General features: G+C 57.1%; 1 protein-coding gene across 1 annotated transcript; it reads right to left on the bottom strand.

The window, feature by feature from the left end:
* Positions 1-210: 210 nt before the first annotated feature.
* On the bottom strand, positions 211-21,890 carry SYT12 (synaptotagmin 12). The gene is made up of 8 exons (XM_069471789.1): positions 21,876-21,890; positions 15,893-15,948; positions 11,643-11,836; positions 8,263-8,655; positions 5,459-5,674; positions 4,596-4,716; positions 3,359-3,492; positions 211-1,892 (listed from the first exon to the last, which is right to left on the bottom strand). Exons 2-8 carry the CDS (start codon positions 15,924-15,926, stop codon positions 1,719-1,721), a joined length of 1,266 nt encoding a protein of 421 aa, XP_069327890.1. The 5' UTR covers positions 15,927-15,948; positions 21,876-21,890; the 3' UTR covers positions 211-1,718.
* Between the last annotated feature and the right edge of the window lie 5,716 nt (positions 21,891-27,606).

Raw genomic sequence — 27,606 nt, forward strand, 5'->3', positions numbered from 1 at the left:
CCAGCCATGTGTCTCCTGGCCTGTACTCACTCCTGCTGGCCACAGGGTAGGGAGCTGGCCTCAGGGCTGGGCCATGGCAGCGTCAGGTGGGGAGAGCCACCGTCCTGCCTCCAGGCCCATGACCTCGCTGGGTCCCTCTTCTAGACACTCCCCATGTCACTGGGGATAACTGGTTGGACCTGGGTCTCCACAGCTTGGCCCAGGGCCAAGGAACAGGAAGCCAGCCTGAGAGCCCACGCCCTCACCTGTGGGTGGCCTCCTTCCCTCAGCTGCGGAGGGCAGGAAGCTACTGCTCCTCTGGGACTGCCCCTGGTGGCCAAGAGCCACCTCAGCCTGCGACACCTGGGAAGGCGTATACGCCCTCACTCCAGGTGGGGCTGGGGTGGCAGCCAAAGACTGACTCCTGTGGAGTGTAACAGGCCAGCCCCTCTGTGTCTGGGCAGCCCCGGGGGTGCACTTGTACTCCAGGCCCCCCCTAGCCATCGGGCAGAGGCTGAGTGTCCCTGAAGCCACAAAGTGCTTGGCTCCCCCCCCCACCGCCCCTCCACCCCCTGAGCTTCCCTCTCTCCCTGACAAGTTTCTCTGGGAGCTCCTCCCCCAACAAGCCCGGGCGCAGGAGTCCCCATCTCAGGTTTTACTTCCAGGGAACTTGACCTAGACACCTGGCGTCCTGGGGGTTGGAGCCATGCTCCAGAGCCACCCCTTCCTAGACTGGCATTCAATCTTCTCGGGCTGTCCCTCAAGCCACCCAACCTCCCTGATCTTCCCCAAGTTCCCATCATGCCTCAGCCACCTGGACAGTCCCTCCTCACTGCCACGGCTCCAAGGCCCCGCCGAGGGGCTTCCTTGTCCACTACATCTTTCCAGGTGCCCGCGGCCCACCAAGACCTCTGCCGCCAGTGTTCCACCGGCCCCACCACCGCCAGCGACCTGGCCTGGAGGGCCGCAGCAAGCGCCTGCAGAGCCAGTGCCTGTCTGCGCGGGACGGAGCGGGGACCTGGGTTCTCGCCACGGCTGAGGTTCGGGAGCGGAGTTCACAGCGAATAGCTCGGGAGCCACGTTTCACGCGGCCTGCAGGCTTCCGCCTGGGCCTGGTCTCTCCGTCTCTCCTGCCCAGAGAGGTCCCTTCCTGATCCACTGCAGCGGGCTGAGGCCTGCGTTTGTGCCGGAAAGTTCCCATCCTTTCCCAGGCGGGCCCCTGCCTGGGACATGCTCAGCTCCTTCCCTGCCGCCCCCTCCTCCCTCAGCGCCCTCTGGAGCCTGTGGGGCTGGGCCACCGGTCAGCACAGAGCAGAGCCCCTGGGGCAAGGGGTCTTGTTTTCCCGATGTCCTGGGGGCAGGCTTCTGTTTGTGTTACCCCTGCCGGTCCTAGGTGCCTAGCCCAGTGACTGTACCCAAGACTCGGTGGCCTGCCTTGGCAGCTCGCCTCCCGGCGGGAGCAGGGTGGGGGGAGCTCGAGATGGAGCCCAACTGGCCAGTGCCCAGCTGCACTCCCTGGGTCCTGGCCCAGCCACAGCTGGTCCTCAGTGGGAGAGAGCCCTGGGTCGCTGGACATGCAGCCACGGCCGCTCCAATCTGCACAAAGGGACGGAGATGGCTCATGAGGACTCTGCCCGGGGACCCCAGCATTCATGGCTCCAGCGGGCTATGGAGAGGGCCAGAGCTGAGTTTGTGCCAGGCTCCAGCGGCTCTGCCGCCCGCCTGGCCCACGCTGGCTGCTAGTTTCGCCGGACAGCGTGCCACATGGACACGGGCCTGCGCAGTGTGGCCAGCATCTGGTTCCAATGTGTGGTGCCCATGCCGCTGGCCGATGGCCCAATGATGACGTGGCCCACGTTGTCCCCACGACCATCGCTGCTGCTCTCTGCCACTGTCACGCGGAGAGACAGGTCCTGGGGAGGAGGCAACATGGGTGTTGGGGACCAGGAGCGACCAGAGGTCTCCCTTGGCTCCTGGGTCCCAAGCTGTTAATGTCTAGGCCCCAGCGGGGGGCCAGGCGCAGCTCCCTGATTTCTCACCTCTGATCTGGGAGGTGAGGGGACTTTTCCAAGGTCACCCAGGAAATAACTGGCAGGTAAGGGTCTCGACTAGGTCCCCACAGCCTTCTCTTGCTGCCTCCCTACACAGTGGCTCCCACACCGCCAGGGCTCCAGTGCTGGCCTCACCACCCCCTCGCTGCATGGCCTTAGGCAGTGACTTGGGCTTTTGCTACCTCAGTTTCTCCATCTGTAAAATGGTGACGATAATAATGGTTCCTACCTCATAGGGCTGTTCCGGGAACAAAATGACTTAAAATGTGTCGCGTGGCGCCCGTACACAGAGCATCACAGAGGTCTGTCCTTATTAGGAATATCGTCACTATGTTGCACTCACAACCCAGGAAGGGAAAGAACTTGCTTGAGATCAAAGCAGTAAAAGTGAGACTAGAACCCAGCCCGACTTTTGTCCTCCCCATCCTCCCCCATGATCTTGTTTGTAGAGGCTGTGGAGTGGTGGCACTATGACCACCTGGGGGAGGTAGGGGACAGGTGGGAAGCCTGTCCCACAAGGGCAGGGCAAGGCTACGATACCCAGGACCAGCCAGAGATGCTGGGATGTTTGCCTGGGGTAGGAACACCCAGGGTGAGGCAGAGTTCTGGGCATGCAGATCCAGACTGGGTGCCTGCCCCAGGGAGGGAAGGTTAGGTAGGCTTTCTACAGCCCCAGGGCCACAACAGCCACGGGTTTCGGCTTAAGACACAAAGGACTTTTTCACTGTCAGAAGTGCTGAGGGATGGAAGAAGATAGTGAAGGGAGGTAGTGAGATCCCCATCCTCTGAGGCATGTAAGCAGGACCCAACCATATCCTCTGCAGTCCCCCAACCCACGGTCTTTGATGTCCCTGCTGGGAGGGGGTCTCCCTGGGGCTCATCACCTTCTGAAAGCCATGGGGGTGCCCAGCAGGGCCTCTGTGGTTGAGCCTTGGGAGATTTAGAGCCAGCACTCTGGGCCTTGGGTTACCCCGGCTCATCTCCAGGCCTCTGCAGTTCCCTCCACTGGGGACTGTCTATCCCCGACCTCAGCCGAGCCAGCCCCTCCTGCGGGATCCCCCACCCCTCGACTGCTGAAGTCTGAGATGCTCTCAGTGGATTAGAACTGTCTGGGGACCTAACTTCTTGTGTGTACCAGGAAAACAGTGCCTGTGCCCCAGCACCCACCACAGGGCTGGTACCCAGTGGGTGCTCAATAAATGCCAGAAGGGTGATGGCTTGAGGCAAACCATTACCACCTGCAGGAGCCCCGAGAAGTGAAGCTGCAGAGATGGCCTGGCCCCCGAGTCCCAGGCTGACCTGGCCTCCTCCCTGCCCCTCCTCCTCACCTGGAGCACGATGGCTGGCACCGAGAAGATCATGGCTTCGTTGAACACCGGGTTGGGGTCATCCCTCTTCACGGCCGTCTTTTTCTTGCTCATCTTCCTCCCATCCTGCAGCAGGTATACCTTGACGAAGGGGTCTGCAGGCAGGTAGGGGGTGAGGGCCAGGCCACACTTGCTTGGCGCAGCCTGCCTAGTCCCGCTCGGCCCAGGGCTCCAGACTCCCCACACCTCGGCTAGTGCCCTTATCTCCCACAGTCCTGCCACTGGCCCTTCATCCTTTCTCCCACTTCACAGCTGAGAAGACTGAGGCTCACATGGCACGTCAGGAGAGGGCTGGGCTTTGGACTCAGCGCCTGCCTCACGCCCACACACTCCCCTCACGCGGTGCTCTGGGGGCTCAGCGGACCTGCCACTTTTCATTCTATAAATGGTCCGAGTGCAGACGTCAGCTGTGAGTCAGCCGGCTCCCGCTCAGCAGAGCCTGACGCAACTGTGTGCAGCTCTGAAAGAACAAGTTGCCCTCTGGCCGTCACCTGTTGCCCAGAGGGTGTCCTTGCTGAGCCTGCCTGCAAATCCCAGTAGGTCGGGCTCCCCCAGGCCCTGCCTTTGGTTACCCAGAGTACAGCTGCCTCCACGGGTCCCAATTTTGAGAGGGCCAGAGGGTCTCGCAGACCAGGGCATCAGGTCCTGCCTGGCACCCACCCGACCCAGCAGCCCCAGTCCCCTGGGATGTTGCCCTGTGAATGAGAATGGAGCCTCCATCATGAATTCCAGCTCCGGGAAGCAGGCACCTCCCTGGTTCCCTGCTCAGCGCCCCCGGCCCTGAGTGCTGCCTCCTGCTCTCAGACCCCCATCATCCTGGCCCCCTGTCAACCTGGGCCCCTGTCATCTTGGCCCTCCCATCGCCCTGGGCCTCCCTGTCACCCTGCCCCCGTCACCCTGGGCCCCCCATCACCCTGGGCCCCCGTCACCCTGGGCCCCCCGTCACCCTGGGCCACCATCACCCTGGGCCACCATCACTCTGCCCTCACAGGGGGCCCTGCCATCCTCCAGGGCTACCACGGTTCCCCCGCTGGACTAATCTTCCCACTGTGCACGGGTCCTGAGCTCAGCTGAAGCCACGGGGGACCCTGGCACTGTGTCCCACACCTGCTGATGCCTCCAGGGCTCACAGCACAGCAGCTGGGCCACAGCTTCCACGGAGCCACATGGAGGAGCCAGGCAGCCCGCAGGGCCTTACCCGCTGTGGTCTTGTCGTTGGTCCAGATGAGATTCTTGGCCTTCACCACGACCACGGTGAGGCGCTCCGCCGTGGGGAGGTAGCTGAGCGAGAGCAGGATCTCTCCCACAGCGTCGGCGGCCTGGTGGACAGGAGGGTGGCTCAGAAGGCTTCTCCCCCTAGGACTTGAGCGGTCTAGGGAAAGGCCTCGATTGCCAGGGAAAGGCACAGGCTCCCTTCTCCACAGGGGAGTGGCCGTCCTTGGGGCCCCTTACACCAGGGCACTGGACTGGCAGGACTGAGAAAGGGACACTTCCCCCTCTCCCCACACTGCGTGCAGCACGCGCCACCCCTCCCTTCCCCTGGCTGCGATGTGAGCTGTGCCTTGGAGGGAGGGCCGGAGGCAGCCTGTCAAATGTAGCAGTCAAATGCAGTTTTGTTCCCTCATTCTAGGCCAAGGAACCACTATGTGGTGGTAGTGTATAGAGATCCAAGTGGAATGGCATTAAATCCATTGCTTTAACAACAATGTTCCCTGAGCACGCCTACATTTATAAAGGTAAACTTCAGCTCGGCCTCTGTCTGAAATAATCCCCTTTAGGGCCAGAGGAGTGTTTCCCTAACAGAAGCTCTGCAGAAGTTGAACCTCTGAAAGTTTGGTGGAAAGAGCAGTAGACGAGCTATAAACAGTGGTCAAGATGATTTTGTCACTTGCCTGCAGTAATCAGAGTTTCCTCAAACGTGGCTCAGGTCTCCTTCTCTGCCCTCCTAATGATCAGGGTTCAGGTTGTTGCAAGGACAATGGAGGCCCCCCTCAGAAGTTTGCATGCGTCCGCGCGCTTTCTTCAGGGGTAGATGGACAGGCCGAAGCAGGTCAGACTTACCTTGTTCTGGTCCTGTAAGTAGAGCCAGCCGCTGAAGGGCTGCAGTGGGAGGTCGAGCACAGAAAGCTTCAGCTCCACCACCCCCGTGCTGACATTCCGCTCGTCCTCATCAATGCCAAACACAGAAAACCGCAGGCTCTTCTCCTCCAGGGCTGTGGGATCCAGGGGGATGGAGAACTTCTCATCGAAGAAGATGGAGTAGGCATTCCTCTGGATCTGCAGAGAGAAAGGGCCATGGAGCGAGTGCCGAAGCTGGGGCGGTGGCAGCCAGGGGCCTGAGAGGCCACAGCAGGGAGAGATCACGGGGCAGGGACTCCAGAGACCTGCGCTAGAGTCCCAACAACCTCAAAGCCAGTCTTCCCTTTGGTGGTTCAGCCTTAAAAGTTTAAAAGTTCTCTGTCCTTTCCTCAGTGGTGGCTGATCTAGTGGCCTGGCATTTGAAGCTGCCACAATCTGATCCCAACTAATCTCCACCCTCAGTGCCCATGGTGCCACCGAACCCTCGTGGTGTTCTGGCTGAGCTGGGCTCGAGTCCAGCCCTGGGCCAGGCCTGCAGTGGGGGTGTGAAGTCAAAAGCCACTGATGTCCCAGCCCCCTGCAGAGCCTGGCCCAGGACTGTCTGGTCTGAATGCTGCAGGAGGGATGGGCGGACGGAGGGAGGGAGGGGACAGGCAAGGCTGGGCAGACTCCATTTCCAAGCCTAGTCCTGCCTGGTGGGCGCCACTGGCCTCCTCCCAGGAAGCCGTGGGCAGGCCCCCTGGGAAGGTGCGCTCGCGGGCACTGCTCTCCTCTCATGGGGGCTGCCTGAGTCACTGCCTGGCGATATTTAAAGAAAGGACCTCTCATCCCGGGCACCTTGCCTGAAGCTGGGGGGCTGCCCAGCCTGGGGGCAGCACCCACTTGGTGGGACTGGCCAGGTCGTGAAGCTAAGAAGCCTGCCTTCCCCAGAACCAATCCCCCAGCGCCTCCACCGCCATGCACCACACTCTTCTGTCACTGCCTGGGCTCTGGGAAGGCTCTTCTTGCAGTGCTCCCTGGGAGCCACGCTCCCCACACAATGCCTTGCTCTTCAAGGGTGCCTTGTCCCCAAGGGATAAAGCCCAGCTCCCAACTCCCGACCTTGGCATTTGGGCTCCTTATGCCCTTCCAGCTCCATCTCTCCTGCCGCCCATCAAACTGGTCTTGTTGCTGTCCCCTGCCGTAGGGGCTCGGGCTCCCAGCCACCCATTGTCTGAGTGCTGTGCTCTATGGGCATGTGGTAGAGGAGGATGGGAACCCTGGGTTCAAGTTCTGGGTCTCCTCTTACTTGTTGGGGCAAAGTGCATTCCTGGGCCTCAGCTTCCTCATCTGTGAGATGCCCTAACAGTCTGTCCTGTTGGCCTCAGGGGACTACTGAGAGAATCATGGATGTGTGGGGCTCTGCGAGCCAGGTTCTCAGCATGCGTCAGGCTATGTGGCTGCTGTCTGCCAACGTCCCTCCTCAAGGGATGTGTCCTGAACCACCCAGAGTCCTCTGGGCAGCTCAGGCCACAGGGAACATGGATCGGGCCCAAAAGGGGCCCTCCGTGGTCCTCAGAGCCAATTGAGCACTTCCAAGGACTTGACATGTATTGACCCATCTCTTCCTCAATAATTATGATGCCTATTTGACAGATTGGGGAAACTGAGTCACGGGGCACTAAAGTGACTTACCCAAGGTCACACTGCTAGGAAGTGGTGGAACTGGGATTTGAACCCAGGTAGTCAGGCTCCTAGGTCCTGCTCCTCACTACCCACTGTACTGCCTTTCGGAAGCTGGGCCACCCGCTCTTGGTGCCCCACATACACAGGGCTGGCGGTCAGTTCTAGACTTTCCTAGAATGATGGCACAGGGTGGAGTGGGGGAGGGAGGACGGTGTCCGGCACTGAGGGCCGGCCAGCCAATTTTCAGCATGGTAAGTGACCAGACACAGGTGGGTCTCCAGGAGTCGGAGGGCACTTGGTCCTGCGGGTCCTCAGGCTCCGCCCACTCCGGTCAGAGCTACCGCGTGCTGACCGCGCCCATCTCAGCAGCTCCCGGATTCGGTGTCCATTCAGCCCAGAGCTACCTGCTGCTGGGCAGTGGGGCGTGTCTCAGCTCAGCTTGGCTCCCTCTCAGCAAGGCAGAGGGGCGTGCAGGGGGGCCCGGGGGGGTACCCCTAGTTTACTCTCCACCCTTCCCCACTCTGCTCTCCACGCAGGAGCTGACCCCCATCGGCTGCATCAACAGGCCCCTCGTCCTCTGGCTTCCAGCGGGGTCAGCCCGTGGGCGTGAGCAGAGGGAAATTGGAGGTCCGAGTACTTATCCTCTGAGGTCCTTCTCGGCAGTATTGCTGCAGGCTGACCATGGCCTTGACCAAAGGCACAGCCCCTGTCAAGGTGGCCCTCTCCACGGCCTCTCTCCTTCTGGGTCTGGTAACCTCCCCTTCCCCTCATCGTTCAGCCCCTCCTGTACTAGACCGGGTGCCAGCCTCCCTGAGGTGGCCCCACACCCCACCCACAGCACTCTAAACAGCCCTATGCCATCCCTCTCTGCCAAGACCCCATATGGACACAGGGATGGACATGGAAACGGACACTTGCCACACACCGTATCCCTGTGGCAGGAGAGCCCTAGGGGGAGGCCCCAAACTCCTGGCTCTGTTCCCTCTACAGTCCCCACCCTTCAGCTCTGGCATCAGCATCCAGCCTGCTCTCTGGCACCCTCCGTGGGTCCTGCCTGGTCCCGCAGACCTGGGAAGGAGGCTGGCAGCCGGCACACACCTCTGCCCGCCAGCACCACCTACCCGGGAAATGCCCACGATCTGCTCGTCGGGCAGCAGGCTGACGCGCATGAAGCAGGACTCGAAGCTGGCCTCCTCCCGCTCCAGGAGGTCCTTGCCCTGCAGCACGGCCACGTGCAGGGTGTGGGAAGTGGCGTCGTAGTCCATGTTCACTTCCACCTGGCCCAGCGTGAAGTCCTGCCCAAAGTTGTTGCTCACGGAGGAGATGGAGTTCAGGGAGTCGGCCGACTGGGACTTGTGGAGGGTCCCGTAGGGGGCCAGGTCCAGCTCCCGGCCCATCAGCTCCAGGGGCCCCAGCTCGCTGATGCTCTCAAAGGCATCTTCGATGCTGAGGCTGCCTTTGCGGCTGGGTGGTCCCCGCGCGCTGGCCTGCTGGGTGTCCCAGGCAGGCACTCTCTGGGGGTGAGAGAAAGGGGCGTAGGAGGGAGCATCACAAGGACCATAGGCAAGGTCGTTAGGAGACAGCAGAGAGATGCAGTAAGCCCTGCTCATTCACATTCCCCTATCAGTGCATTTCTTAGTTAAGACGATCCTTGTTTAATGTCATTTCATGTCACTTATTTTCCTCTCCTTAACCAGAACGTAAGAAAGCTTGTTCTCAAAATGTTTATTTGTAGGGACAGAATTCCATACATAAAGAGGTCAATTACAGTGACAGAAAGAAACGTAGTTAGGGACCTAAGTGTCCCGAACAAGGGGAGCAGGTGGGAATGCTAGGGTGTGGCACTTGGCAGATGATCAGGCAGCCTCGAGGGAAGTCTACAACACAGACAGCTTTCTATTTGGTAATACTGGCCCAAATACTCAAACTTTCCTTTTCCCTAAGTTAACCTTTGGATTTGAGAAAGCAAAAGCCTTTATACAGGCAGGGCGCCGTGATCACGTCTGTGATCCCAGCACTCTGGGAGGCCGAGGTGGGAGGGTCGCTTGAGCTCAGGAGTTCAAGACCAGCCTGATCAAGAGCAAGACCCTGTCTTTGCAAAAAATAGAAAAATTAGCCAGGCCCGGTGGTGTGCACCTGTAGTCTCAGCTACTCAGGAGGCTGAGGCAGGAGGATCGTTTTAGCCCAGGAGTTTGAGGTTGCTGTGAGCTATGATGATGCCAACGCCCACTACCCAGGGTGACAGAGTGAGACTCTATCACAAAAAAAGAAAAAGCCTTTATACCATAAGCATCTTTCTTGTCTTCATTACTATAATTTTTATCTCCACATAGCCTTTATTACCATAATTTGTTTATTTTTTTAAGAGACAGGGTCTTGCTCTGTTGCCCAGGCTGGAATGCAGTGGCCTAATCGTAGCTCTCCATAACCTCAAATTCCTGTGCTCAAGTGATCTTCCTGTCTCAGCCTCCCAAGTAGCTGGGACTAGAGGTGTGTACCACCACACCCAGCTAACATATATATATTTTTAGAGAAACAGGGTCTTGCTATGTTGTCCAGGCTGGTCTTAAACTCCTGGACTCAAGTGATCCTCCTGCCTTGGCCTCCCAAAGTGCTGAGATTACAGACAAGAGCGACTGTGCCTGGCCATTACTACAGTTTTTAATGGCTCCCCAATTTTCCATTGAGTGGATAACCATAATCTCTTTTACTATTCCTCTCTTGTTGGACATTTATGTTTTTTGTGATTTTTTCAGAAATACAAATAATGCAGCATTTAATAGCTTTCTTAAAATCCTGGCTTGGCAACTGGGCAAAGTGGTGTGTATCTGTAGTCTCAGCTACTTGGGAAGCTGAGGTGGGAGGATCACTTAAGTCCAGGAGGTTGAGGCCACCCTTGGCAATATAGCAAGACCCATCTCTAAAAAAAAAGTATTAAAAAAAATCCTGGGTGGGGTTTGGTGGCTCACGCCTGTGATCCTAGCACTTTGGGAGGCTGAGGCAGGAGGATTGCTTGAGCCCAGGAGTTTGATACCAACCTAAGCAAAAGCCAGACCCTATCTCTACTAAAAATAGAAAAATTAGCTGGCCCATAGCAGCACACGCCTATAGTCCCAGCTACTTGGGAGGCTGAGGCAGGAGGACCACTTGAGCCCAGGAGTTTGAGATTGCTGTGAGCTATGATGACGCCATGGCACTCTGGCCCAGGGCAACAGAGCAAGACTCTGTTTCAAGAAAAAAAAAAAAAAAAAACCCAAAACAAAACAAAAAACCCTGGCTCATAGGACACAGTCCTTCTGAAGGCTTTTGATATGTGTTGTCAAAATGCTGTTTGGAAAAGTTGTTCTAATTTACACTATATTCCCCACAACAGAGTTTGAGATAGTCCCCCTGAACACCCCAAGTGAGTGAGCACGAGGGACTCTAATCTGGTAATAGATTCCGGCTGTGCTCTCTGGAACTCTATATGACATTTGAAAAATTCTCTGCCAAGTGTTGAAACATTTAGCAATGTACAGTGAGAGCCCTGAAACTGTTGGTATCCCCGGTACAGCCACTCCACATCCGGGCATCCTTCCCAAGTACACTCTCCCAAATGAAGACCGAGTTTTATACACAAAACATCTACTGCATTATTTATAACAGCACTTAGTAAACCATGGCACATGCACAAAAAGGAATCTCATGCAGCTGTTAAAGTGATGTTTACGACGGGCATTCCACAATATGGGAAAATGCTTCAGCTTTAAATGAGATGAAAAGGGCAGGGTATAAAAGTCTACGTAGCTATGACACCCAGTGTGTAAAAACTACACATGGAAAAAGACTGGGGGAGGTAGATTCAAAATATTGGACAGAAGTATATCAAAATGTTAATAGTTAAAAAACAGTTAACAGTTGCTTGCCTCTGGGGAGTGGCCTATGGGGAAATGTTTTTCTTCTTATTTATATATATATATTTTTTGGTTTTCTTTCTTTTTTTTTGAGACAGGATCTCACTCTGTCACCTGGGCTAGAGTGCAGTGGCGTCATCATAGCTCACTGCAACTTCGAACCCCTGGGCTCAATCGATTTTCCTGCCTCAGCCACCTGGGACTACAGGTGTGTGCCACCATGCCTGGTTAATTTTTCTTTTTTTGTTTTTTGTAGAGATGGGGTCTCGCTATGTTGCTTAGGCTGGTCTCAAACTCAAGCGATCCTCCTGCCTCGGCTTCCCAAAGTGCTGGGATTACAGGCGTGAGCCACCACATCCAGCCTTATTTATATTTTTTTGTACTTTTCACAGGATGCCGTTAAAAATTGGAAGCATTTATTCATTCAGCAAGTATTTCCTGACTCCCTAGCATTGGGCTAGGAGTAGAAGATACGAAGGAGGACAAGGAGGTCTGGTCCCCACTCAGAGGACATCACCTAGGAGGGGAGAGACTGGAGGCCGGTCCCGAGCGTGGACGGGGAGGGCCGTGGGGTACACCTGTGTGCGCCTGCGGGAGCAGAGCCTCACCTTCTGCCTGGCCTCTGCGTAGGTCTCTCCGTACTTCTGCTGAAGGTATCTGTAGTCGTAATTCGGGAACGGGGAGGGGCTGGGGAAGCTCCCCGACGTCCAGAGCTTCCACAGGCTCACAGCCGCGATGCCCAGCAGCGCCAGGGCCCCTGCAGCGTAGACACCCACCTCCCAGCCAGGCGGGCTCTTGATGACTGCAAGGCAAGGGCAGCCTCTCATGAGCGGGTGCTGGAGCCCCCCACCGGCAGTTACGGACCCCCACCCAGGGGCCGGCTGTTCCGCACTGGCTTACGCGCTGGACGAGTGTTACTGAATGCCTGCTATGTGCCAGGCTCGGCGCGAGGTGCCGGGGATCCCGTGAGGAAGAAGATACAGACCCCCGTCTTGGGTCTGCTTGGGACCAGAAGTGTTTCGGATTTGGGATTTTTTCTGACTTAGGAATATTTGTATTATACTTACTGGCTGAGCATCCCTAATCCAAAAGTCCCAAATCCAAAATGCTCCAATGAGCATTTCCTTTGAGCGTCACGTCAGTGCTCAAAAAGTTTCAGAGCTTAGAGCATTTCAGATTTCAGATTTTTGGATATGAGATACTCAACCTGTACATGAAATGTGCAGAATAGGCAAATCTATACAGACAGAATCTATACAAATTTATGTAGTAGAATTAGTGATTGGCAGAGGCTGGGGAAGTTGAAGGGGACAGGGTTTCTTTTTGGGGTGATGAAAGTATTCTAAAAATTCACCGTGCTGCTGGTTGCACAGTATATTAAAAACCAGGAAATTGTACACTTTAAGTGGGTAAATTGTTTGGTATGTGAATCTTATCTTTCAGTGAATCTCTTACCAAAACAAACAAACCAGCCACTCAGCCAGAAGAGTGAGGCGGCTGCAGGCAGTCACGGCTTGGAGACAAATCCAGATGCTCAAATGCTTTTTCTGTGCTCATGAGTAAATAACTTTCCCTATCTGAGTCTCACTGTCCCCAAGCATGGTAATTAATTATCCCTTTGGCCATGGTGAGCGAGTCCTCACCTAGCACAGTGCCTGGCCTGTGGCAGGACCACACACGTTAAACGTCTCGCCTCACTCTACGTGGAAATCTGGCCCTACTTTCCCAAGGCGGAGCCAGGTTCATTTTGCAGAAGCTCACAGTGCTGGCGGAGTCTCTGAACTGTTCTCAGTGCCATTATATGTCTACCTCAAGTCAAATGGGGAAACTGGCCCACAGAAAGGCTAAAGAACTTGCCCAAGGTCACGGAACCACGAAGGGGTGGCACTGGGGTTCCAACTCTGACAGCGGACTTCAGAGCAAGCAGGGTAACTGGTGCCTCCCTTGGCCTTGACTTAGCACAGCAAGAGGGAGAGAAGTGGGGAGGGCATCTTGGGGGAGGAGATTTATCACTGCACATCCATGGAGCACGAACCATGTGCCAGCACCTTGTGGGCACGGGAAGTCAGCCCCAGGCCTAGTCCCTGTCCTTAAGTAGCTCAGATGACAAATAAGTGACAAAACAGGGTGCTAGGAATCGTGATGGGAATAGCCCAGGAAGGCTTCCTGGGGGAGGCACACGTAAACTGAGATATGAAGAGCAAGAAGTATGCTGGGCCAAGGCAACAGGGACTGGGACGCTAGGGCAGGAAGAATGCAGGGTATAAACAGCCTAGAGGAAGCCAAATGCCCAAGCAGAGCAGGGGGGACACTTGGGGCTAGAGGGGCTCCTGGCCACCATGCCCCGAAGCCTGGCCGCTGGGAGGGATCCTGCAGCGCGGCAGCCGCCCTGGCGGGGAGGCCTCAGCCTGCCCTGCTCTCTCCTGAGCCCAGTTGTCTCTGCCGGAATCCACACACTAACTGACTCAGGAGAGCAACAGGCCCCGCCTTCAGCCCCAACATCCACCCCTCCCTGAGCACCCTACAAGGCTCTGCCTCCACTTTCTAGAAGAGGAAAAGTGAGGCTGAGGGAGGTCAAAGGGCACATCCGTCTCCCTGCTCAAGGCCACGGAGGTGAGAAATGGCAGAGCCTGGGTGCAAGTACCTTGGCTCCCAGGCAAGTCACCCAGCCTCTCTGGGCTTCAGTTTCCTGATCCGGAAAATGAAGAGGATGACAACAACATCCCCCATCCAGTGGGCCCACTCTGGCAAATTTATTCTAAGGGGAAAATCCCAACAAGTTGTTATCAAGTTTTATGTCTGGTGTGAATCACCAAGGCTGTATTTATAACAGCAGAAATCTGGAAACAGCCTGAAGGGCCCGCCGAGGGGGCTGGTGGGGGTTGGTGGCACTGTCTTGGTGGGAGGGAATGTCACTGGCTTTCGAGAATGACAATTGAGGTCATTAGGACAGCATTGTGGCAACGGGGCGGGGGGGGGGGGGGGGGCATTTCCAACATGTTGAGAGAAAAAAAAAGTCAGTGCCAATATGGTACAACTGCACAATTCTGATGTCAAAATCACACAGCACCAGCAAGGGCTGGGCAGACCGGGGGCAGGGAAAGGGAGAGGTGGTGAGGACGGAAGTGCTGTGACTTGTCCTGTGGCTACGATGTAATGCATGGCTCAATAAAACCACAACAGAGATCCACAGAGGGTCCTGCGCCCAGCCCTGATGAGGCTCGGGTGTCCTGGGAGTGTGGGGAACAGGGGCTGGGCAGATCGAGGACTCAGTGGCACGCGTGAGAATGACATGCACACTGCTCCGGGACGCACACGATAGCGCTGTGCACGCCGCTCCGGCTGGGTCACCGCGGCCGAGCAGTCACTGGGGGCTGACTGGGGGCAGGAGCAGAGGCCTGGGGTCTGAGCAGGCCACAGGCATGCGAGGGGCAAAGCAGAGCCAGGCTCCTGCACGTGAGCGTCCGGGGTGCTGAGGGACGGGCACCCGTGCCCGGGTTGGCAGAAAAGGGGGCAGGGCTGGGGGCACAAAAGGAAAAGCCCCCGGAAGGTGACATGAAATGACAACCAATACTTATTTATTGATTGGTTTTGTGGCGTGCCAGCCCTGGGCGACATGGGGAGTGAGGAGGAGGAGGAGGGAGAACAGCTCCCTCACGGAGCACCCGCGGCTGTGTCCTAAGCAGCACCTGTCCAGGCACCCGCTGGTTCTCAGCCCACCCTGTGAGGAGGTTCTATTATTATCCCAACCGTCAGGACGGGGACGCTGAGGGGTCGGGGGGAGGTCTGCTGCCAGGTGGTCGGCTCCGGGCCGTGCGGTCCCCTCCACGCCAGACCCAAGGACTTAGCCGGGCAGAGGCCCGACCGGGGAAGGTTGTGTTCCCAGTCGCTGTGTTGGGCACTGCACGTAACGTCAGCCCGCTGAATCTTCCCGACAGCCCTGAACAGCCCTAAAGTGTCCCCATTTTACAGATGAGTTAGTGGGGGCACAGAGAGGTTTTGTCACTTGCCCGGGGCCATGTTAGGTCTTGGCTAAGACCCGGGCCTGTGGGTGGAAGTGAGGACCCTCGACTGGGGGCTGGGAAAGGTGGTCCCTGCTGCATCCTTCAGCTCACCCTGGGCTGGCTGGGGGCTGTGCTAGGGCAGGAGCTGGAGTGACAGGGGGCTGGCCTGGGAGTCAGGAACCTGAGTTCATGTCCTGACCCTGTTCCTTACTCACTGTCCCTCTCCCTTGCTGAGCCTCACTTTTCCCATCTGTAAATGGGCAGGGGAACACAGACAGACAAGATGGCGAGTATATTTCAGCTCTGACACCACCCTCCATCGGCTGGCGGGCCCGCAGGGGCGTGTCTGGAGCCTGGGGGGCATCTCCCGGCTCAGCGCCGTGACTAGTCAGCGGTGCCTGCCGGGGCACGGGGTGGAAAGGTGGCAGCTGCGTCCCGGGACTGGGTGATCTCTGGGTTTAATGCTCCATGAACCTAACAACGACCTTCCTGGGTGTCCTTTCTTTGGCTACTTGACAGGTTCCATGAAGGGCCCCAGGTGAGTGGATTCTGGGGACAGGCTCATCCTCAGGGAACAGCAGGACAAGGGTCTCCTGGGGGTCCCCTCAAATCAAACAGACGGAATCACTATAGCAGGAAGGAACGTCCTGAGTGGAAAGATGCGGAGACCTCAGCCGGGTCCAAGCTCAATGTCCCCAAGGCTATACCACCTTGGGCAAGTCGCTGACTGTACTTATAGTAAAACAGGCCATTACTCATGTCCCCCTGACGCCTCCCACCCCAGGCCTGGTGCAGGGGTCCCACGGGATAGTCCACAGGTGTGACCTGCGGAGGGGTCTGCCCTGGGGACTCACCACTCAGGTGGTATTCTGCCACGTCCACGGCCATGATGCCCGCTGCAGTGGTGCAACTGGAAGGGAAGAGAGAGTCAGCGGAGACGGCTGCAGAGGGTCACCAACCTGACCCTGCGTCTTGGCCTCCTTGGCGCCCGTGCACCTGTCATCTGGAGCTCACGCTCAGCGGCAAGGGGAGCCTGACCTAAGGTAGGTGTTTTTTAAGATGACATGTTAAAAAATAGTGTTTAAAGCTCTTTTCAAACACTCTAAGACCTCATTTCAGGGTTGCCAGTTAAAACACTGGATGCCCAGTGACATTTGAATTTCAGTTAACTTTTTAGTATAAGTATATCCCAAATATTGCCTGGGATATACTTACACTAAAAGTTATCCATTATTTATTTGAAACTTCAATATTACTAGGTGTTCTGTATTGTATTTGCCAAATCTGGCAACCCTACCCGCTTTCTACCCGAGCAACACCAGGCCGACCAGCAGCGACTGTCAGTGACTCATTAGAGCAGCCCGCGGCTTGTTCACGAGCCTCGCCGCACATGCCCCCATTGAATCCGGTGGGGAAGGCTGCCTTTCCGCAGTGTTCTATTATCAGTCCTCTCGCTGCCTGGCACCGTTGCTTCCCCACCCCACCCTCCACCCCCAGGTTTTATGAACCACTGAGTCCTGACTAAGTTGTTCTAGAAAGGTCTGGGAGCTCATACAAGCCATCACCTGGACCCAGGCAACTGCTCCTTGTTGTCTTAGTGTTGGTAAGAAAGAAGTAAATCTGGCTCACAGATGTGTTCGACATGGGCGGGTGGGGGAGTTCTGGAAAACATGAGCTGCACCGACCTCAGCACAGGAGGGCGCAGCGGGCCAGGATAGCCCAGCGCAGTCCGCAGAGGGCTGGGGACACGCCCGTGACGTGCGACACGAGGGGGCTTGGGGTGAGAACCGAGCGTTTGCCTGGCCCAAGGCAGCAGCTTTTCTGTTCCAGAGGGAACGCTGACCGGGCATTCCTGGATCTTCTGGCTCTTGAAAGAAAAGCCGGATACCTGGCTTTTTTTAAATGAGCAGTTTCCAGAGTTTTAAATGTTGCTACCAATTCACAAAAAATGTAAACACCGTTCAGGTGCAGCATAAAGGCTCTGGGGCTGTGGCCCACCTGTTCCCAGCCCCTCAAGGTGTCCTGTAGGTTCCCTTTGGGACTGGGGTCAAGTTGGAGAGTGAAGCTGAGACATTTGGCATTTTCAGGAATCCCAGGGCTTTCCCCAATCTGTGGCTTTAGAGTCAAGAAGTTGGGGTGCCTTAATGCGGTCAGGGTTCTTTAGCACATATGGGGCTGCCAGAAGTCCTAGGGCAGAAGCCTCAAGAAGCAGGGCAGACAAAGGTGTACAGACAGCTCCTGGCTACCAGCTCTCCGGTGCTGCCCCCACTCCAGGATGAGATGTGGGTTGTCATGGTGATGGGAGGGTGGTGCTAAACCCGGAAGGCCTTCACCCATCCTGACTTCAGGGGAAGCTCATTCCTGGGCCCTGGGCAAGAGATAATGGCAATGACAGCCGACCTTGTGAGCACCGCTTACACACCAAGCTCAGCTGCAAGCACTTTGCATATATATGACCTCATTTAATCCTCAAAACAGCCCCATGTAGTAGGTGCTATTATTATCTCTGGCTTGCAGATGAGAGTCCCAAGGTGTAATTTGCCCCTGACCATGCAGCTAATAAAGTATTCGACCCAGGCTGTCTGGCTCCACACTCCTAACCACCGTGTCTTACCACAGGTGGGCATATGGTTCCAAAAAAGTTTCCTAGGAATCTGCGGGTCAAATCGGTCACTGTGTACATGTACATTTTGCCAGGGTAGCCCTAGCTCCTGGCAAAAGGGGATCTGGACACACTGAAACACACATGTTAACGTGAACACACACATCCCAGCCTGCTTCTGCCTTGCCGGGAATCTGATAATGGCATCGGCTTTCTTTCCTGCTCACCTGGCACAAACTGACTTTGCAAAAATGAGGCCGAGCAGGGACAGCCAATGCCAGCAGCATGCTAGCAAGGTTTACATGGTGAGGTACCCCCGAGGCATGACACACGCAGTACAGGACAACCGCAAGCTGCATGGAACCTCTGGCTGTCGGGGGGACCTCGTCCCCTCCAAGGCCGGGCCAGCTCAGACCCCAGACTCCTTAACTGCCTGCTCTTCCCCCTCCCTTTAACACAGCACTCCTTGCCAGGGAACTGTGATTTCAGTGACGGTGCGAGCGACTGCTGGGCACACCCCAGACAGAAGTTCCAGCCTTGGTGCCCTATGAAGGATCAGAAGCCAGAGCACATCTGCCGGAGTGGAGAGAGGAGAGAAGCTAGGGGACACTGAGGCTTCTGGAGGGGTCAGCCTGAGCACAGGATTTGTAGTCACCTGCACCCAGCTCTCAATCCCAGAGCTGCCCCCTCACTAGCTCAAGTGACCTTGGGCGATTTTCTTAGTATCTCTGAGCTTCAGTTGCCCCTCTGTAAATCGGGGCTCACGACTGCCCTGTGAGGGTGCCAGGAGGGTGGAAGGAGAAGGTAAGTGTGGTCAGGCTGGCAATATTAGCTGCCATGGTTAGTGGGCTAGCAACGGCCCCCACGGCCCCCTAACCCCTAGTCTGAGCAGTGGAATCGTGTGGGCAGCACTGCCAGCCTACAGATGGGTTTTATTTGTCTTAAGTTTAAGTGAGTTGCCAATTAAGTGAGTTCCAATTCAAAAATTGGGAAATTTCCCATTAAAAATCGATTTTAAAAAAAGGATTCTCAGCTTCCTTTTAAAAGTTAGAAGACCTGGGGACAATGGGTCTCCATCCCCTGCAACGCACACCCTCCCTACAGTAACAGGAGCTGGAGCTAAGCAGGCTCTGCCCTTCCCAGGCATTTGCTCTAGGGTTCAAGCCCGGCCCTCCCACCCCTCCATTCCCTTCCCCATTCATGAGTCGGGGAAGCTGGACTTTGGATGAGCTGGGGACGTTCAGAGCGGTTATGTGACTTGCCCAAAGCCACACAGACAGCAGTACTGGAGCTGGGCCTGGTAGCCATGTCTGCTGCCCAATCCGGGCCTCTCCCGTTAGCAGCAACACCCCTCATGCCATCTTCCTCATCACTCCCCAGAATCCTGTGGGGCTGTTAGCACCCCCACTCCACGGAGGAGAGAAGGGCTCAGCGAAGGGCAGTGAACTGGCAAAAGGTCACCCAGCTGGCGAGCAGGGAGCTGAGACCGAGCCAGGCAAGTGCCCTTCTTAATGGCTTCACTCACTATCTCCGAGACCCCCTGGCTCCATCTTACCTGAGCCGACCTCAGTGGGCTCCTGCTGGCAGCCTGGTGGTCTGCCAGGCACAGGGCTGTGGCTTCAGCTAGGAGCAGGGTGCTGACAAGGTGTATAGGCAGCCAGGGCAGCCTGTGACCAGAGCTCGGACACACAGCACAGCAGGGGTGAGGCGGAGCTGCTCCAGACCCTCATCTGAGCTCCTGAGGCTGCACACCCCCTCCTTCAGCACCCCTCCCCACCCAACCCCTGAACTGCATGGAGCTTGCTCAATGGAACAGCTCTAGTTTTGAATTCCAGCTCAATCATAGCTATCTAGCAATACCTCGCTATTGCTGTGTGCACGCAGACATGATCTGTGCTCACTGCTTAGCACTGTGCCTGCTATGTAGTACGTACATAATGCAGACCTGATGACTGAATGGATTAATGGGTCCCCATTTTACAGATGGGAAGCTGAGGCCCCAGGTTACTCCGCACATGAGTAGCAGCCCTGGGATGGGTGCCAGGGTGCAATGGTTCTGGGCCTGGGCTCTTGGCCACCAGTCTGACTGCTGACCAGGCAGGCCGTTGGGGGTGCGCCGGGGGGCGGGGCGGGGAAGAGCCACCACCTGGCTTTGCTGGAATCCAACCCTGGTGGAGCCTCCCTCCTGGGCTTGTCAGAGAAATGGCTTTCCAGCAATGCTGTGCCTCTGCAGAAGAGAAGGGCCCGTGTCTCTGCTCCCTCTCCACCCCATCTCCTTGCTCAAGGTCCTCAAATCACATCTCTGCCCAGCAAGGTGCTGGCTCCCCGACCCCCACCTTAAGCCAACAGGTAATGGGATGGATGGCGGACAGATACAGGGGAGCCCGACCTTTCAGGCTGGGAGCCTCTTTAGAATCTTTAGGTTTCAAAACCTTTTCAAGTGCCTCCTTCCTGCCCCCATCCCTTTCTGAGATAACCACATCCTACTGCCACCCCCAAACAGCCCACAGAAACCACAGTACTGATTGGCTGGGGGAGGTGACATTTACCGGGTACCTACTATGTGCCAGGCACTGTCCCAAATACTTGCCCTGTGTTATCTCCCTGCAGCCTTCTGAGGGGGCTGCTCCCCTGCCCCTTGTATTGGTGAGAAAGCTGCGGTGCAGGAAATGACCTGCCCAGAGTCACCAGAGCTGACAAGAGGCGGAGTCCGGGTCTGAGCCCCAGGCTAGGAGCGCCCACTCTGCCGAACTGCCTGGGGAAGATTACAGACCGAGAATGGTGAGGCAGGGGGTGGGGTCCTTGTCCTGACCTTTCTTCAGACTGGCTGTGTTAACTTGGGTGGGTCTCCTGCCCTCTCAGAGCCTCAGTTTCCCCATTTCTAATAGGAAGCACTATTGCTGCTGTTTTCCAAACCTGTCCCCCAGGGTGCAGGTTTCCCAGGCTCTTCGGAATGCGGGTGGCCTCACTGACTGAGGTGGGGGGCACACAGTGTCTCCACAGCCCCTAGAAGAGGGCTCACCAGGATGGCGGCCCTGTCCCCATGTTTGTCCCCTCTTCCCTCCCCTGCTTCAGCCTAAATCTACAATCTTGAGGCCCGGAGTCTGGCCAAGCTTCCTTCCCCCCAAGAAGCGGCAGCACAGAAGGTTCCAAGGGGCCCCTGGAAGGCCCCCCACCCAGGCCAGTGACACCGGAGGCTGAGGGTCCTCTCTGACTCTTCACACAGCCCGGACCTCCTGGGGATGGGGTGCGACGTGCACCTCCGGACTGGGACAGTTTCCGCAGACCCAGCGCTCCTGCCTCAGGAACCCCCAGGATACGTGACCAGAGTGTGGGGAGCTGACTCTTGAGTGGGGAGGGGCAGTGGAGCCGGGGCAGGGGCAGTGGGGACAGTCAGGGCGCTGAGTGTGACAATGAGGGGCGTGCGTGCAGCGCGGGCGCAGGGGGGGCGTGTAAATGGCGGGGTGAGCGCGTGTGTGCACACGCGGGGCGGGCGTGCGGGGCGCGATGCGATGCGCAGTGCGCGGAGTGGCTGGGCCGGGTAGGGCGCCCGGCGATCGCTCGGTGCAAGCGCGGCGCGGGGCTGCAGGCGCGCAGAGTCGGGGGTCGGGGGCCCAGGGAAGGGGACTGCGTGCGTCCGCGCGCAGAGTGCGTGTCCCGGTCGCGCGCGGGGGTCGGCCGGGTGCGTACTCACCCCGGCTCCGCAGAGGGGCCGCCGCTCCGGCTCCGGCTCCCGGCTCCCAGCCGGCCTCCCGCAGCGCGCACGCACCTGCGCCTCCCCGGCCGCCGGCGGCGACGCCACCCCTGCAGTGTCGCCGGGCGCCTGCCTCGGAGGAGCGCGGCGCGGGCCGGGGGCTCGGCGGGGCCGGGGCGGCGGACGGGAGCTGCGCCGCAGTCCGGGCACGCTCCCAGGAGCCCGCCGCGCGCTCCCTCGCGCTCGCCCGCCTGCCCGCTCCCTCTTTAATTTAAAGTGACAACCCCGGGCGCTTTCTCCGCTCGCGGGAGCAGCGCGGCGCTTCCAGGGTGCAAGCTGGAGAAACCCAAGCGCGCCCTGGGGTCCAGGGACGCCCCGGGGACAAGCGCAGCCCCTCACTCCCAGGCCCCGGGACCAGGGTGGGCTGGGGACGTGCTCGCCAGGGGCAGAGTCAGCAGGACTGGGCTCTAGCCTCAGCCTGCGCCCCAGGGCTTATCCTGTTCCCTTTGTAGGCCTCAGTTTCTTTATCTGTAAAACGGACCTGATATTGCGCACCTCCCTGGAGCCAAAGAAACAGACCGATAAGCGGCACAGGAGTTTCCCCTTCTCTGAAAGGATGACCACCCTTCCCACCGTGATTGAGCTGCTATCGTACACCAGATGCGTGCTGGTCCCTTACGGCATCGTCGCACTTGATCCTCACGATGGCCTAATCAGGTAGTGGTCACTCCACTTTTTACATGAGGAAACAGCCTCAGAGAGGCGACCAAGGTCACAGAACCAAAGGTCAGAGCCAGAACCTGAACCCAGATCTGTGTGACTTCAAAGTCCATATTCTTAACCACTTAGGGGTCATGCTTTCTCTCCCAAAGGAATGAATGAATCATTCAGGAGATATTTATGACGCCCCCGCCAGGCGCTGGGCAGAGCGCCAGGTGTGGGCGATCTTCCATCTTCCGGGAACAGGGGACAGGTCCCTCCCTGCCCGCGCAGTCTGGCGACCAGGCACGGCACGCATTAGGCGGGGCCGGGGTGTGCGCGGGCGGGGGAAGGTGCCATGTGTTGTGGACACAGTAACCAGGAGAGCAGGCTGGGTGGGCACCTGGGGAGGCCTCTCCAGGGATCTGGGCTGGGGTGGGGAAGAGGAGCAGGATCCCAGATGGGCGTGAGTGTGCAAAGGTGGCAGTGATTCTTGGGGCATGTACACCCTGGGCCTTTGGAGCTGAGGGCACCGCCCTCTCAGTGGAGGCTGGCTTTGTGGAGGCGGCAGTGGTCTAGACCGCAGGACCCCGGGGAGCTCCGGAAGGGGAGGGCTGTGTCTTACCCTCGCCCATAGGAGGCGCCTTTGGCTTCGTTTCAGTTCCTGGATCTGGAAGAGGAAGGAGAAAGGGCATTAATTATGCGGGGGCGGGTGGGGAGGTGGCAGCTGGTAATGGGTCTGGGCTTTCACTGCCCTTTCCCTTTTAACTTAACCTGCACAGCCACCTGCGGCTTTGGCATGATTGAGTCCATTTTTCTCATGAGGACTCCTCAGGCCTGAGGATGACGGGGTTCCTGTCATTTGGGAGGGGGTGGGGAGTTAGACGGCCATCGGTGCATAATAGGTAGACTCTGAGAAGAGCTTTTTTGGAGCAAAAAAAGGCAAAGCTGAGGCTGGTCCAATTCTGGTGTAGCCCTCGGAGCTGATGCAGGAACTGGAGTGAGCTTGAAACAAGATCTCATCGATTTCATGTTTAATCTCTTCAGTGATCAGAAAAAGCACACACATGCGCACCAAAAGACAGGACTAGAGTGCTGACAGTAGTCCCGGGCTGGAAACCACAAATGCCCATCAGCAGTGGGATTCGTAAATGCCTTGTGGTGCAGTGACACGAAGGGGTACGAGAAGCACAGAGAAGCAGCAAAGCGGCAACCACTGACAAAAGGTGAGTGAATCTCACAAACGCAATGTTGAGCGAAAAGCACCAGGCACATGCTCTACGATTCCATTTCTAGGAGGTTCAGAAACAGGCAAAACTCCTCTGTGCTGTTAGGAGTTGGGGCTGTGGTTCCCATGGGGTGGTGACTGGAAGGGGCCTAAGTGGGGCTCTGGGTGCTGGTCACATTGTGGTTTTGATCCGTGCCCATCTCTTGGGTGTGTTCACTTTGTGAGAATTCATGGCATTGCACACTTAGGATCTGTGCACTTTCTACAGGTGTGATACACTTCCATACAGTTTGTAACACCAAAAACACCGTGTATGGCTGCACGTTTCATTGGAAATAGAAGGGAAACTTGTTGGTGTGGCCCAAGAGGCCCTGAGTGACCTGGCCCTGCTGGCCTCTCTGAACTGTCACGCCAACATCCCCCGCCCCTCCACCCCCCACCAAGCTCCTGCCTCCTGGGCCTTCTGGCCTTCCTGACACCTGCCAAGCCATTTTCTGCCTCAGGGACTCTCACTTCCTGGTCCCTCTGCCTAGAAAGTGTTTTCCTTGCTCTCGCCAAGACTGCTTCTTCCATCTTCCATGCATCACACACTAAAGAAGTCCCCTCATCAGAGAGACCCTCCTGGCCACTCCCACTAATGTCCCCCACACCACACTGTTTATTTCTTCAAAACACCAGCCATAAACTCCAATTATTTTATTTGTTTATAGTTCATTTTCTCATTCCCCACTAGACTAATATTGCAAACACATGGCACACTTACTGTGGGCCAAGTGCTCTTCCATCATCATAACAAGGCATTGAAGTCTCACCCCAATCCCATGGGGATGTGCTATTCTTAGCCTCATTTCACAGTTGAGGCAGTTGGGGCTCAGAGATGTTCAGTCACTTGCTCATGGTCACACAGCTGGAAAGCAGTGGGGTGAGGATTTGAACCTAGGCAGCCTGGCTCCTGAGTCTTTGCTCTTAAATCTATACTTTGTCTGCCCTCTTCCTTATAGTATATCTTAGACAGTCCCTGGCATCTGGGACAGTGCCTGGCACACACTAGGGACTCGATAAATGTTGAGTGAACAAATGAATGAATGAAGTGCTGGAGACTAGGAGAGGAGGGGGTGGGGGAGCCTGGACCTCAGTGTGGTGATGAGGAGGGGTATGCAGTGGCATCTGGAGTCTGACTAGCAAGGGAACCAGGGAGCTGACAGCAGACGGAAGCTCTGCGATAGCTGGAATTACCTACAAGTTGCGATCAGGGCCAAGGCCAAGGCGCGGGCCTGGGAACAGCTCCTGTGCAAGTCGAGCCCACCAGCAGCCTCCGCTACAGACCCTGCAAGGCACAGAGGCCGTTCCCAGAGGGCGCTCTGCCTTGAAGGTGCACACTGTCTGGGGCCCTCACAGGAAGGAAGCCCCTGGCAGGTGTTGCTGCTCATCGGGTGCTCAGGCTGTGGTAGCCCCGGAAGAGGTGACCTGAATCACCTGCCTCTGGCCAGAGACTCTCTAGGCCTTTGGACTAGGAATGGGAAGGTCCCCAGCAATAGGAAGGTCCCAAGCGACTTAGAATCTAGGTGTGACTAGGGGGACACTCAATGAAGGCCACAGCCCTGGTGTCACCATCCGCCTTGAGCCTGCCTTTCAGTCCCCAAGCTCCAGTAGCTGGAGCCAGTTGTGTCACTGCTTCCCGGTCATCTTCTTCACCAGCCTGTCTTGGTGGGGACGTCCCTGGCTGTGTCCATCTACCTGAATTGGGCCCACTTGCAGCGTCTTCCAGTGGGGCCCCTACTCATTCTTAACTGGCCTCTGGGACGATTGGGACCAGTTCCCGAGGAGCAAGGGCACATCAGGTGAGTCGTAGTCCTGTCTGGCCCAAAGGATGCGCCACCTCAGCCCCTAGGGATGCTGTGTGTGGCGTCAGTTCCAAGACCCTGCACAAGGAAGGGCCGGCCAAGGCCACACAGCTGGGCGTTCTGGAGACAGAACTGGAATGAGGGCCCAAGGCCACTGCTCCAGCAAGCAGCTCTCTGTTGCCCGGGCCCGGCCCAGTTGTCTGCCCTACGCATGCTGCGGGCCTAACTCTGTCACTTTTAGAGAGGCGCAGCCTGGTGCTCTGAGGGCAGGCAGACATGAACTTGAATTCCCAGTCTGGGCAAGTGGCTTCCCTCCCCTCAACTGAACGCTCATCTGTAAAGTGGGGATGAAGCCGTCCTTGCCCCACAAGGTTGCAGGAGACTAACGAGCCTGTGCCGGGTGTGCAGCAAGTCACAGCAGTGACAGCAGCTGCGTTATGCTCCCCTGTATTTTCTTCAAAGTAATGACAATGATAGAATTTATGTAGCATTTGACACTGTGCAAGTGCCTTCTCACTTATGAACTTAGGTTATCCTCACAGCAGTTGGTTGGTGACGTCAGGGCAGATGATCCGTTTATGCGATAACTGAGGTTGGGCACAGAGAACTTTCCAGATGCACAGGCAGATCCTTAGGCAGAAAGGAAGTGTCCCCCAGGGCAGCGCTGGCTCTGGGGGAAGTCCGAAGAGCCGTGGGCCTCTTGGGAATGGCTGAATGGGAGCGAGTGCTGGGAGAGTGCGGCAGTTCCAGAAGCAGGCCCTGCACACGAGACCACATCGGCCAGGTACTGGCCTCAGGGAATAGGGAGCATTCAGTAGGCAGATTCCAGAACAAACCTGCTTTGGGAGTTTTTGTGATGTTCTTTTTGTGTGGATGATACATATACTACTTTGAGCCTATCTTGACATTTTTAAAGAAACACCACTCTAGCATCTAAAATGGCTAAAAAGTGATTTATACCTTTCCAGAAGCCTCTCCAGAAAATGCTAGAGAAATGCATTCATACTGCCTGGCAAAAACCTTTTCTTCCCTTTTCTCTTACCTATGTCTGCCGTCTCCCAAATGTCTGTCCACCCTGGCTCCAAACTCCTTCCCAAGCCCACTATTCGGCCTCCCCCATCATCCTTCTGTGTCAATGTTTTCCTTTAGCATGAGCTCTCTGGCCTTTCCAGCCAGGCCTCTGGCTTCTCCAATCGCCTTCCTCCCGCTCCGGCCTCCCGAGTCCAAAGTCCTCCCCGCCAGCCAGGGAGGAGGGAGAGACCGTGGACACTCCCGCGATCACAGGGTTCTGGCCACGTACAGGGAGCAGCTTTGTGAGGATCAAAGGATTCGAGCACGGAGGGATTCCAGCAGTGAAAGCTGCAACAGCTGGGGCCTGCCAGCGTGTCCCAAGCCCTCTTTATAGTCATTATCTCATTTCATTAAACCGTGAGGTTGATGCTGTTCCGAACTCTTCTTGCTGATGGGGAACCCAAGTCTGGGACAGCTAACGTCACCGGGCCTGGCCGTGTGAAGCCCAGGATTCCTGCCTCCAAATCCTGAGCCCTTTCTCTCCTGAGGAGCCGTTTCCCTTCCCTTGTTCCCAGTTGGGGCTCCCATCATGCCACGACCTGCCTGATGCCACATGCACCCCCTTTCACGCCAGGGCAAGGAAGTGGCCCCTTGAAGCAGCTGTCGCCAACACGGCTTGTTGGAGAGTTGCCCACTGGGTGCTGAGGAGCTGGCCCGGGCTGGGCAGTGAGTGTTCATGAGTGCAGGCAAATGCTATCAGGGATGGCGGGGGCTCCTTCTCCCAGCACTGGCCTCAGCACCCTGCTCTCCTGTTCCAACTCCCCACCCCAGGGACTACACCCAACGACACCTGGGCTGCCTCCTTTACCTGTAACTAAGAGCTCCTGGGTCAGGGGAAGCTGCCACCGGCATTAGGGCAGATGAAGCTTGGGAGGGAGCCGCAGCTCTGGGTGTAGGGCAAAGAGCCCCATCCCAGCCACCCAGCACATGCCCAGGGCACCTGTCTGCCACAGCCTCCAGGGAGCGTCCATATTGGGAGTGGGAGGCCCTGAGGATCCCTGCTGCCCTGGAGGGTGGGACAGGGCACCCGGCCAGGTTTGTGGGCCAGGTACTGCCCACCAGGGCACCTAGGCCCATCTGTGCCCTCAGGCTGGCCAGCATGCCAAGCCTCACTGCTGCCTCCATTTGAGTCAAAACAGCCTTGGGGCCAGCCTGCCACCCACCGCTAGTTCTACCTGCTGTAATCCAAGGCCCCTTAGTCCCCAGCCTGGGTCTTCTCGCCACAAGGCCCCAAGCTCCCGCCAGGTCCCAGTTGCTGGGTGCCCTGCCTGGTGCAAAGCCCGGCCTCGGTGCCTGGCAGAGACAGCCTGGCAGGAGCTGCTTCTCCCTCCCTCTGCAGAGAAGTTGTGTTGGGGGAGGCAGGGAAGCCAGCCCGTGGATCTGTGGGGCCCTCACCTGTGCCCCCCATTCTATCCACCCCCTCCCAACCC

This window comes from Eulemur rufifrons, chromosome 6 (assembly GCF_041146395.1).
Source record: "Eulemur rufifrons isolate Redbay chromosome 6, OSU_ERuf_1, whole genome shotgun sequence".
Taxonomy (NCBI): Eukaryota; Metazoa; Chordata; class Mammalia; order Primates; family Lemuridae; genus Eulemur; species Eulemur rufifrons.